General features: G+C 44.8%; 1 protein-coding gene across 1 annotated transcript in view; it reads left to right on the top strand.

The window, feature by feature from the left end:
- Positions 1 to 12,787, top strand: part of FBLN7 (fibulin 7) — a 182,505-nt gene that overhangs the window by 124,094 nt on the left and 45,624 nt on the right. The window contains exon 3 of the mRNA XM_073628039.1: positions 10,589 to 10,759. Coding sequence (XP_073484140.1) covers positions 10,589 to 10,759 — 171 coding nt within the window. The remainder of the gene's footprint in view (positions 1 to 10,588; positions 10,760 to 12,787) is intronic.

Below are 12,787 nucleotides of genomic sequence, written 5' to 3'. Positions count from 1 at the left end.
AAGTGTCAATTAAAAAAAAAACATAGTAGACAGGTCTTTAAAGTAATTTATTAGGCAGCTCCAGGGGTCTTCTTCTGACTTCGGTGGTCTTCTTCTGACTTCGGGGGTCTCTCAGGCCTCTTCTCCCTCTCCACGGTGTTGTCTCCGCTCTCTCTGGTTCTTCTCCGGTGCCTTCTTCCTTCGTGCGGGGCTCCTCCGCTATCTTCTGCTCTTTTGCCACTCTTTTGCTAGCGGAGGAGCCCGTCTTCTGAGACGTCTTTTTCCCTCTTCTCTTCCTGAGATGTTGACACGACGCTCCCTCACGCTGTAATGCCGTGAGCGAGGTCCTCTCACGGGAATGTCGAGAAGAGGCCCATGTCCTCATCAACATGGCCCTTGTCCTCATCAACATGGGGATGAGGTGCTTTGGGGTGGGGGGCCCGCAGGGCTCCCCCCTTGCCCCAAAGCACCAACCCCCCCATTTTGAGGACATGCGACCTGGTACGGTTCGGGGGGGTGGCGCTAGCTCGTCCCCACCCCCTTTCCTGATGGACCGGGTTGCATGCTCGGGTAAGGGCCTGGTATGGATTTTGAGGGGGACCCCCACGCCATTTTTCGGCTTAGGGGTTCCCCTTAAAATCCATACCAGACCGAAGGGCCTGGTATGCTCTTGGAGGGGAACCCATGCCGGTTTTTTATTTAAAATTTGGTGTGGAGTTCCCCCTCAAGATTCATACCAAACAGTACCTGGCATTGGCGGGGATCCAAGTCGGATCCCTGTTCAATACGAGTCGGTACCCTGTTGGGTTGCTATGGAAATGGCAAACCACAGCTAAATGTAACCGCAGCTAATCGCACTGTACAAATGCAGCTGATCACAGTGTCTGGAGTCTTGAATTTCACAGAAAAAAAACATGCTTTTAACTGCGGCAGAATAGCCGTCCATGTGAAAGGCGCCTAAGGCTGAGGGCCTGGAGAAGATTGCAAAGAGGATTGTTGCTACAATTGGAGCCTCATCAGGACCTGGGCTGAGGGCCTGGGGATGATTGGTAAAGGATCAGTGCAAGAGGCACTGCCAGAAGTCCTGGTCTGGAGAAGGATCTTCTGGTAAAAGCTAAGTGGTGTACAGCTTCTGGGTGTCAGGAGCATATAAACGTTCTTGTTCTTTAACAGCTTCTGGTCTCATTCCAGCATCCTGGTTTTGGTTGTGATATATTCTCTCTGCCTTTTCACCTGGAAGGCGATTGATGTGGTCAGTCTCTGGGTGTAGACCAAACCTGATTTAAGCCACCAAAGCCTGCAGTATCATGCTTGTGATAGCGTATGTAAATTGTGTTCAAGGATCCTTGTTTGTCTGCCCTGCCAGATTGGATTTCCTCATTGATGACCTCGGATCGGATATCGACTATTCTCTGAACTCTGCCTGCATTTGTCTATGAATTGACCCAGAGTATTCTGAACCTTCCCTGCTCTGTACCTGGACTGTCATTTTACCGCTCTGCCTGAGTGCCAGCTGCAAGTACCTGTTTGCTTTGCTCAGTTTGCGCATGCCCTGGTGTGGTAGCATTGTGTATAAGTCCTGGGGGCAACCGAGTAGAGGTAGGCCTGCTTGCCTTATGGCAAAAGGAGCTGCTATAGATGAAGAACACAGAAGCTAGCTATAGTGTCTGACCACCAACATTAGGGGTAAGCGTGACACTGGGACACTGTAAGTAGGACCTAATTTGGGGACTTCTGTTAAAAAAATTTGGGGACTTTCTTGTGTGACTGTTATGAAGATTTAGTGTGACATTGTTCTCCTATTGATTGCTATTATTATTTTGGAGTATCCTGTGACCCTAAACCCCTCTCCTGTTCAAGTTATTCAGCAATAAATTCTAAAAATATATCCTCTAGATTGAGTCTGTATTGTGTGCACTGTATGTTACTGGAGGCTTCTGTACTAGCAAGGGAGACTTGGGCATATTCTCATCGGTCTTTTGGGGGTTGAGTGCTACACATTTTTTTTTTAAATTATTTTTATTGCATTTTCAATACAAACAATACACATACGACTCAAGTGCTATGATACATCTATATAACAGTTCAAGCCAATACATTACATTTCTGAGGGTGTATGGTGTATATCACATCATTAGTCATCTAGGTGGTGCATTCTCCCCATTCCCGACTCACGACTTCATAAAAGTCGAAATTCCTCCCCCTGTTCAAGACTCTCCACTCATATCATCTTGGATCATTGCTGAGTCTCAGTTAAGCCGTTTCTGGTTCAGCTAACCAAGTATGCCAGACCTTATCATATTTCAATGGACATCCCCTATTCGTGTATGTGTCCTTATATAAGGGTAGATTATCATAAACCAGACGTTTCCATTGCATCAAAGAGGGAGGGTTGGGTTTCTTCCATTGTATGGCAATATTCTTCCGGGCGTAGAAGAGTAACAATCCCACTAGTGTGCATTTCGCTATAGTTGGTACAAGCGTTTCAATCAGTCCCAAGAGACAAACCTCCATTACTTGTGGCAGTGTGGCTGGTGCGACTCTATTTATCATGTCAAGTACCTCCCTCCAATATTGCTGAATTCTAGGGTAGCTCCAGAAAATATGTGAGAAATCTCCTGGTGAGATTCCACATCTCCAACATTCTGCAGGACAATCAGGGTTCATCATATGGAGTCTATGTGGAGTGAAATATGCTCTGTGTACAATTTTGAATTGCACTAACCTATCACGTATAGAAACTAGAGATCGAAAAGGGAAATCCCAAACATCGTCCCATTCATCGTTGTCTAGAGTGGGTATGTCATGCTGCCAGTGAGCCCAGAGTTTATCTAGAGATGGCAAAGACACTGAGACCAAGTGTGCCTATAGCTGTGAAGTAGGTTTCTCAGTACAGTTAGTTCTGAGTGTTCTCTCCAGCCCCAACTGAACTATGATGCAAGAAGAGCGTGAAAATTGTGCAGCAAAAGCATGTGATAATTGGAAGTAACGAAATTGGTAGTGATGTGGTATATTATATAAAGAGGACAGCTTGACAGGGATAATAATGACATTTGTGACACTATTTGTTTGGTCCATGCATAAGGATCTGGGAGTTTATATATGTGAGGTAAATTTGGATTTAGCCATATCGGGGCATTAGGGGAATTCTCAGTTGGTTTATATTTTTCAATAGCTAAGCCTGCCCGCCATGCTCTCAGGGTGGTGCGCATAGAGGGTGTCAGGGGGTATGGGGCACGAGGGCCTCTGAAAATTAGGAACTGGAGGGCCTCTAACGAACTCACTACCGTGGCCTCTAGGACTGTGGATGAATTTGTTTTATCAGGGTGTAGCCACCAGGCCACAGTTACCAGCTGGGTAGCTAGAAAATATTTATAACAATCGGGAAATGCCATACCACCCTGCGTTGTCGGCCTCATCAAGGTCGTCAACTTGTATCTAGGCGGCGAAGGACCCCACAGAAAAGATGAGAATAATTGGTTAACTTTTTAAAAAAAAGATCTGGGTACCCATTGTGGGGAGTGACGAAAGAGATAAATGTATTTGGGAATGATTTTCATTTTAATAAGATTCACTCGCCCCCAAACGGAAAGAGGAAACTTACACCATGAGTTGAGTTTCGTCTTAGTGTCTATCAGTATTGGGTCTAGGTTTAGCGAAATAAAATCTGAGGCTTGGGTGAATATTTGTACCCCCAAGTCCTTAAAAGTGTCTACCAACTGTAGGGGACAGACCAGGGGGGGGATGTAGATCTAGCCGCTCGATCTATGGGGAATAGCAAGGATTTGGACCAGTTTATCTTAAGTCCAGTAACCTTTGTAAAGGCGTCTAGTACAGTCAATGCACCCTGCAGGGATGGGCCAGCGTCATTGAGGAACAGCAGCATGCCGTCTGCGTACAGGGCTACCCTCTCCTCCAGCAAACCAAGACGGAGCCCCTTGATATGAGGGGAGGTACGCAATGCCTCTGCCACCGGTTCAATGGCTAAAGCAAATAGAGCCGGGGAGAGAGGGCAGCCCTGCCGAGTTCCTCTAGACGGTCTAAAGGGGGTGGACAATCCCCCTCCCAGTCTCACCGATGAGGTGGGGCATTTATGCAACACTTGAAGCCAGTGGATAAACACTAATGGGAATCCCATACTGCGTAATGTTTCCTACAGAAAGGGCCACTCCACAGTGTCGAAAGCCTTTTCTATGTCAAGTGAGGCTATCGCTCTCAACCCCGTGTTGTGGTGTTGAGCATGTATGTTAGTGAACAGCCTTCTAAGGTTTACATCTGTGGACCTATGGGGCATAAAGCCAGTTTGATCTGGATCTATTAAAGAGGGTAGGAGGGGATACAGTCGAAGGGCCAGCAATTTAGTCAGTATTTTCAAAACATTATTCAGTAACGCTATTGGTCGGTAAGAGGCACAGGATATTGGGATTTGTATATTAAGGTCAGGTATGCGTGGTACATGGAATCTAGTAGTTTGCCATCAGTTAAACAGGTAGTGTAAAGTTGGGCCAACAGAGGCGCTAATAGATCACCATGTGCCTTATAAAAATCAATTGGAAGGCCATCAGGCCCAGGCGCCTTTCCAGAAGGAAAGGAGTGGATGGTGTTCAGGACCTCTAGGGCTGTAAATGGTTGGACCAGTGTCTCCCGTTCTTGGTCTGAAAGCCTGAGTGCCAGTGGATCCATCAGAGGTTAAGGTGGACGTATATAGGGTTTTATAGAAGGAGCTAAAAGTTTGCAAGATTTCCGAAGAAGCGGTTACCCTCTCACCTTCAGAGGTCTGCAGTACGGAGACAAGTGTGAGTGGTTGGTCATTTTGTGCCAATAAGGTCAAAAGACGACCATTTTTTTCACCCTGCTCAAAAGTCCTCTGTTTACCTCTAAGGGCCTCAAGTCGTGTGACCTCAGCTAAGTGCAGGTGGAGTTCTTTTAGAATGCCATCAACAAATCAAAGTGAACAGGGGTGGGATCTGAGCTGTATACCGAGGTCTGAGTCGTCACCGATTGTTGCAGTGATCGGGTCTCGATTGACTGCTGTTTCTTAATATGGACGAAATGTACTGCCCCCTAGTGTAGGCCTTGAATGCATCCCAAACAATGCCCGTAGAGGAGGACTTGGCATTCCGCTCCCAGAACTCAGCAAGAAGGGGGGGCAATGTGTCAGTCAGCTCCGGATGCGAGACCCAGTGTGCCCCCAGTATCCAAAGCGCAGCAATCCTAGACGCAGGAAAGCGGAGTACCACTGCCAATGGGCTATGGTCTGACAGCTCGCTTGGCAGATAGGAAGCCTCCAGCACATCTGCCATCAGTGTAAGATTAGAGAATGCCAAATCTATGTGTGATGCAGTTTTATAAGAGGTGGAGAAGCACGAATAGATTCTGGTGGTAAGGTGCTTCCACCACCAGATCTCTTCTAGACCCATTGCCTGAGCCCAGGCAGACAGATCTCTATTGTGGTGTTTGGAGGGAATAGGTCTATCCAAGTCCGGGCACAGGGTGGCATTGAAATCACCCATTATTAGTAATTTACCCGGGCCGAAGGATGCAACCTTATCCATAACCATATATAGTATATTGGGTGAAAAAGGTGGAGGTATGTACAAACCAACCACAACATATCTTTGAGACAAGAGTGTAAATACTACAATGACAAACTTACCCTGTTGGTCCGTACACATCTCATCAATCACACATGGAAAGATTTTGTGAATTAGGATCGACACTCCCCTTGCATACGTAGAGTACGTGGCATGAAAAGCCCTCTGTATCCACGTTTTTTTTAATGTCAAGATTTTGCTGCCCATGAGGTGGGTCTCCTGAAGGATAAAGAGTTGGGGGCGTGAAATTTTAAATATTGGAACAGTAAGGCCCTTTTGAATTTGGAGCCGAGACCCCTCACATTCCACGAAACGACTGTGAAGGAATCAGCTAGGGGGTCAGCCATGTGAGGTAAGTGAGAATGACCAATTAGGATGATTGAGGGGGCGCACCAAGAAACAACCCATAAGCAGCATAATCTCTGTTACATCATACCAGGTATCATCAGCACTTAAACAGTTTATAAGAGAGAACAAAAAAACTTAAAAACATTGCTTAAACAACCCAAGCACAATGTGCTTTCCTTACTATGTCCCATCTTCCCTCCAAAAACAAGGGGGAGAGCTTGGGAATAGTTTTACCCCTAAACCTAAACTTAGAACTGCAGTTGCGACTCTAAATTACATTTTGCACTACACTCCAGTCGCCAGGCGACTGACCAATGTCCGTCTCCTTCCAATGGCAGGGTTCCGGAACTAAGAAACCACCAAGAGTCTGCCAACAGGGGAGATGAGTGGGAGAGGTAGTTCCAAATCACAAAAACAATACGGGGGGGGACAGAGTGGTGACACAGTCCTGTAGGACTTCTTCTGACGTGTAAGTGGGATGTGTCCTCAGCAAGGTGGCGAGCAGTCCAGCTCTCAATATAGTGCTAGAACGTTCCACAGAAAAGGAAGGATGGGGGTCTGGAATGTTTGAAAAGAGGGGGATCAGCGTATATCAACCGTATGTCCCGACTCAATGTCACATATGCAAGCAGATTTACACCAGGATCTGAGGACCATCAAACAGGGGGACATGAAAATAAAAGTTGGAAATTCAAACCTTGGCATATTAGAACAATTCCCAGGTAGCAGTGTTAGCCTTGTTGTGAATTCATCCACGACCATCCAGCCAGGATAGTGCTGTCTCAGGATCCGTGAAGAAATGCGCCTGATCACCATCAATCACACGGAGCTTGCTTGGGTATAGTAGGCTGAATTTTAGGCCTTTTTCTCTGAGGCGACCTCTTGCTTCAGTAAAGGAGCGGCGTCTCTGCTGTACCTCCAGAGAATAGTCGGGAAAGAGCATAATTCTGGCATTGTTAAAGCGCAGGTTCTCCCTGGCTGCTGCAAGCAGCTTGTCCTGATCTCTGTAGTTCAATAATCTGAGCAGGAGGGGCCTCTGTGGGGCTCCAGGAATCGGAGAAGTTGGAGGGACTCTGTGTGCCCTCTCTACTACATATGTAGGAGGCATTGCAAGAAGCTCTAGCAGTGAGAGGAGAAAGGTTTCTGCAAACTCCGCAGGCCTGGAGCCCTCCACACGTTCATGAAGTCCCAGTACATGGATGTTATTTCTCCTAAGTCTATTTTATGTGTCTATGGACTATTCTTGTAGAGCCTTCACTTGTAATTGCAGGGCACAGAGGTCTCAGGAGTCAGTCTGATAAGGCTGACATCCGTGACTAAGTGGTCAATCTTGATCATAACAGAATCGTTGCCCGCTTTAATAGCCGCTAATAGTTCTGCATCAGAAGCCACCTGAGCAGCGGTCAGCTCCAGGGGGTTTTGAGTGCCGGCGGATATTGTAATTGCAGAGAGCCTCGTGGGCAAGATGGCGGCTGAAGACCGGGTAATAGCCGTGGAAGAGAATCTGGGCTTACCCGGAGACGGCGGAGAAGCCCGCTTGGTGCTGTAAGTCCTCTTAGACCCCAGGGTGCCGGATTAAGGTGGAAAAGTGAAGATTTCAGCCCAGGATTATCTGCCAGGATAAGTGCAGGAGCGGAGCTCAGCCTTAGCACGTCTTCTCTGCTTCACATTCGGCCATGCCCCCTAGTGCTACACATTTTAACCGCTAGCCACCCGCCGGCTGTCATATCACAGCCAGGTGGTGCGGCTCTCGTTCTGGGAGGGCGTCATATGACGTCCCTCCATTTAAACAGGGAATGCGCGCGATCGTGTACGCACATCCCTGTTCCTTCAGTGGCGGAATGTCACGGAGACACTGCTCGCCACCGAGGGGGGTGAACAGCCATTGGGTATGGCTGTTTACCACATGATTGGCCGTGATAAAGTCACAGCCGATCACAGGTGGTACCGCCCCACTTTGCACGGCGCATGCGCGCACCTCAGTGGCGGCGTGTTCCCAGGAACACTGCTTGTCACTGACGCTGGTAAACAGCCATTGGCCGGCGGCTGTTTACCACGTGATCAGCTGTGATCCTTTCACAGGCGATCAAAAAATGTCAACAAACCACATTAACGAGATGTTACTGGGTTCTCCTCCTTACACACCGATCGTGTGTGAGGAGGAGATTGCGGTAGCATCTCGTTACCGCTTATAGTGTACACCAATCACACTGACCTCCCCCCCAATAAAGAGGACCTGTCACCACCCATGAAAGTACCTGTCACAGTTCATCTGAGTACCTGTCAGTCCATATGAATACCTGTCAGTCCATATGAGTACCTGTCACAGTCCATCAGAGTACCTGAGTACCTGTCACAGTCCATCAGAATACCCGAGTACCTGTCACAGTCCATCAGAGTACCCAAGTACTTGTCACAGTCCATCTGAGTACCCGAGTACCTGTCATAGCCCATCTGAGTACCCGAGTACCTGTCGCAGTTCTTCTGAGTACCCGAATACCTTTCACAGTTCATCTGAGCACCCGAATACCTGAGTACCTGTCACAGTCCATATGCGTATCGAGTACCTGAGTACCTGTCACCGCCCTTCAGAGTACCTGAATATCAGTCACCAGCCCATCAGAGTACCCGAGTACCTACCTATAGCCCATCAGAGTACCCGAGTACCTGTCACCAGGCCATCAGTGTACCCGAATACCTGTCACCAGCCCATCAGAGTAACCGAGTACCTGTCACCAGCCCATCAGAGTACCCGAGTACCTGTCTGCAGCTCATCAAGTTACCCGAGTACCTGTTTCCAGCCCATCAGAGTACTCGAGTACCTACAGTATCTGCAGCCCATCAGAGTACCTGAGTACCTACTTGCAGTCCATGCCTCATAAAATATACGTTGGGGTGTTTGCTTTCCAAAATGGGGTCATTTTGTGGGTAATTCCACTGGGCTGGTGCTCAAGCACCTTCAAAAGTGTGATAGGTAGGAATGAAATGAGATGTGTAATTTATGCTCCTAGAACGCCTGAAGATACTACTTCAATGTTGGGCCTCTGTATGTGGCCAGGCTGTGTAAAAGTTTCACACATGTGGTATCGCCATACTCGGGAAGAGTAGCATAGTGTATTTTCTGGTGGAATTTTTGCTATATACATGCTATGTGTTAGAAATATCTTATAAAATGACAACTTTTTGTAAAAAAAATGTGTTTTCATTTTCCCACATTTTTCAAAAACTTCTGGAAAAAAATGAACCGTTCAAAAGACTCATTATGCCTCATAGATTTTACGTTGAGGTGTTTGCTTTCCAAAATGGGGTCATTTTGTGGGCAATTCCATTGTCCTGGTGCTCCAGGGCATTCAAACGTGTAATAGGTGGTTGAGAAATGAGATGTGTCATTTATGGTGGTAGAACGCTTGAAGGTGCTACTTCAATGTTGGTCCTTTGTATGTGGCCAGGCTGTGTAAAAGTCACACACATGTGGTATCACCATACTCGGGAAGAGTAGCAGAATGTATTTTGGGGTATAATTTGTTGTATGCATATGCTGTGTGTGAGAAATAACCTGATAATATGACAATTTTGTAAAAAAAAAATCTTCATTTTGCAAAGAATTGTGGGAAAAAATTACAACTTAAAAAAACTCACCATGCTACTTATTTAATACCTTTGAATGTCTACTTTCTAAAAATTAGTCAAAGTAAAGGCATAATGTGCTAGTATGCATCGCAAACTAGCACAATAAATGACACTTACCAGCAAATGAAGCCCACGCCTTCCCCGCTGCAGGCCGCATCCATCTTCGCCCCTCTTCCTTCCGGGGTCGTGGACTCCGGCTCCCTGACTGGCCGGAGCCGCATGAGGTCACTCCCGCGCATGCATGCTGCAGCCACCGGTCACGGCACACTCTCCTGAAGAAATGGCATTCCTTCAGAGTGCATGCGCTGATGACGCATGTTTAGGAGATTTTTACAGTCCCTTAAGGTAAGCCTTATTCTAGACTTATCTATGGGTACAAATTACACAGGGAGAATTACAACCTCTTTAATAGAATAAAATATGGGTGAAATGTGCACGTATTCCAGAAATGCACTGAATATGTTTTTTTGCCTTGGTATATGCTTTAATTTATAATGTAGTAAAAGTCCACATATGCAAATCACTAAATCAGTCCCAATCTAGTGGGCAGAGCCAACTGCTGACATATTATACCTCTTGATGTGTCAAGAGAAAAGATTTTCCTGCTCTAGACCTAATGACTGCATCTATTATGTAGACCTGGGAACTTAAGCAGAGAGATCTTCCCACTGTCACAAAGACATACAGTATATAAAACTGTATCAAAATGCACTGAAATATTCAGTATGTATATTCAAATATGTTGGTTGATTCAGCCTTTTAATTCTGTAGGTGGCAAATTGTGTGATTCATGTCAGTTTTAATTAGGGAAAAGGCAGAAGTAATATCAACATTTTGTAAAACTTACAGTTTTTTGGTTAATTACTTAACACAATAATCTACAGCTTTTGGTATACATTTTGGACTAAGTTATATCATTATTTTGAAATAATAGTAGTCAGAACTTATAATTTGTTGCATATTTTGAAGAACCCATGTACACAGATGTGCTCTTGAAACGCAAGTCACTTACTGTTTTGTATGATTTTTTTTTTTAGTTACTTGCCCAGCACTGGAAGATCCTGAAAATGGAAAAAAGTTTGGGTCTAAATATCTCGTAGATCATGAAGTCCATTACACATGTGACTCTGGATACCAGCTTATTGGTCCCAGCAGCAGGCTCTGTCAACAGAATGGAAGCTGGACTGATGATGCTCCTTACTGCAAAGGTTTACATTGAGATTCATTATTAACACAGTACATAATTATGCAAAAAATATAATTAATGTTTAATTTAATAAAGGAAGTATAAGTTTCAACCTAAATACACAACTAAAATATGTTTGTGAACTATATTCTTCAATTGACCTGTGCCAGTAGAAAATAAATAAGCCAATCAGGAAAGGAGGGATGATGTCATTATCCAGGCAGAAAGAACAAAGATGGACTTTTGAAGGTAAAGTCAATTTTTACAGAGTTTACACAGCTGCTATCTAGGAATTGCTACGTCTTTTTTCTCAATGATACAGATTCACTTAAATAGTCAGTGTCATCAGTAAATGCATAGTTCCAAACAGTAAAATATTGACTTACTATAGCCTTTTTGTCCTGCAAGAAATTCCTTCATAAGAAGAGTCATCAGCTCTGTTACTGTATTCAAGCAGAGAAATAAAAATTTCTGTCATCTAACAGAAAGCATAACTTTCCATTCACAGGCCATCACTCTGGCCTGGTAAAAACAATCCAGGAGATGTTAATTCTGCCTCTGACTATTGGCCTGCGTATTTACTATACCTTATTTATTGTGGTGACGAGGTCACTTTAAAGGATAAGTTTACGTAAAGAATATGTAAACCCAACATTTAATATTCCTGATATGTGCCTGTTGTATCACATGCTTGTAAAAAGTATACTATTGTCTTTGTATTGCTTCGTTACTGTGAGATCCCTGGTATACCTTCCAGTTCCCCTGCTTTCCTATTAAAAACTGACCACATTAGGCATGAGAGCACAGCTGTCAATTCTCCAGCGTTGCTGGGAACTGAGCCTACTCTCCTCTAATGATTAGCTTTTATGCAGCTGAGAGCAGAGGTGATCACTTATAAAAAGGGGGAAAAAGGTGTTTATAATGTTTTTTTTTATAGATAATAGCTTTTTTATAGCTATACACAAATGATTTTACTTTCATTTCTATTTTAAACAAAATGGGTTGTTTTACAAGGTGAGGATTTACATATACTTTAAGCATGTACTAAGTACATTTCCAATTTGTTATATATCTCTGGGCAAACAAGGCAATTTGAAAGTGTGTTCTTACATCTAATTATATTTTGTGTTGTAATAAAAGTAAATCTTACCTGTTGCCAAACAAGAAATTAAGTGATGAGGGGACTTAAGGTATGCTGCCATATTTGGATATCTGACCCCTTGATGGTGCAAACAGCCAGGCATGGGGTATTTTCAGCCAGGTGAATCAAGCCCCACTCAGTCCTCACATCTTAGTCAGGCAGTGTCTTTTTTTGTGGTTTTTATTTGTTTTGTAGAACTAGAATAAGGATTGGGAAAAACTTTGGGATTCCTAGAACTAGCAAGGTGAAGGAGGACACTACAGGCATACCCCACTTTTAAGTACACAATGGGGTTTATTTACTAAAGCTGGAAAGTGCAAAATCAGGCTCACTTCTGCATAGAAATCAATGAGCTTCTAACCCAAGCTTGTTCAATTAAGCTTTGGTAATAAAACCCGGAAACTCATTGGTTTCTCTGCAGAAGTGAGCCTGATTTTGCACTTTCCAGCTTTAGTAAATAAACCCCATTGTGTACTTAAAAGTGGGTTATGCCTGTATCTTGCAACGGTTAACCGAAATAAAGCAGAGTCTTCTGTATAGAAAGTAGCAATAGCTCAGCACAGGGGATTTCCACAATGGACACGGCCCTGGCAGCAGGTCTAGAACAGTCCCTCTAGCAAAATGGTTGTAAGGCAACAGTCTCTCTCCTAAGATTTCTCTATGGCCTACTCACAAACAATCTAAAAGCCCTCTTCCAGCTTCAGCTGACACTGGCACAAAAGTATCCCATAAAGATCCTCTTTAGATACTGCCTGGGTTCTCCTGTGACTTTGGAGTGATCCTTCTGCTCCTTGGTGAGCTAGAAAACTTCTTAAAGCTTCTCTAAGCCTTGGAAGGTTTAGCAGCATTTTCAGGATGGGTCACTCTCCAGCAGGCAAAGGGCCCTGCTACTCTCTGCTACTCTCTGCT

The sequence above is a fragment of the Aquarana catesbeiana genome, linkage group LG04 (genome assembly GCF_042186555.1).
Source record: "Aquarana catesbeiana isolate 2022-GZ linkage group LG04, ASM4218655v1, whole genome shotgun sequence".
Lineage (NCBI taxonomy): Eukaryota > Metazoa > Chordata > Amphibia > Anura > Ranidae > Aquarana > Aquarana catesbeiana.
Note: the sequence above shows the minus strand (reverse complement) of the source record. Positions and strands in the feature narration are given on the sequence as shown.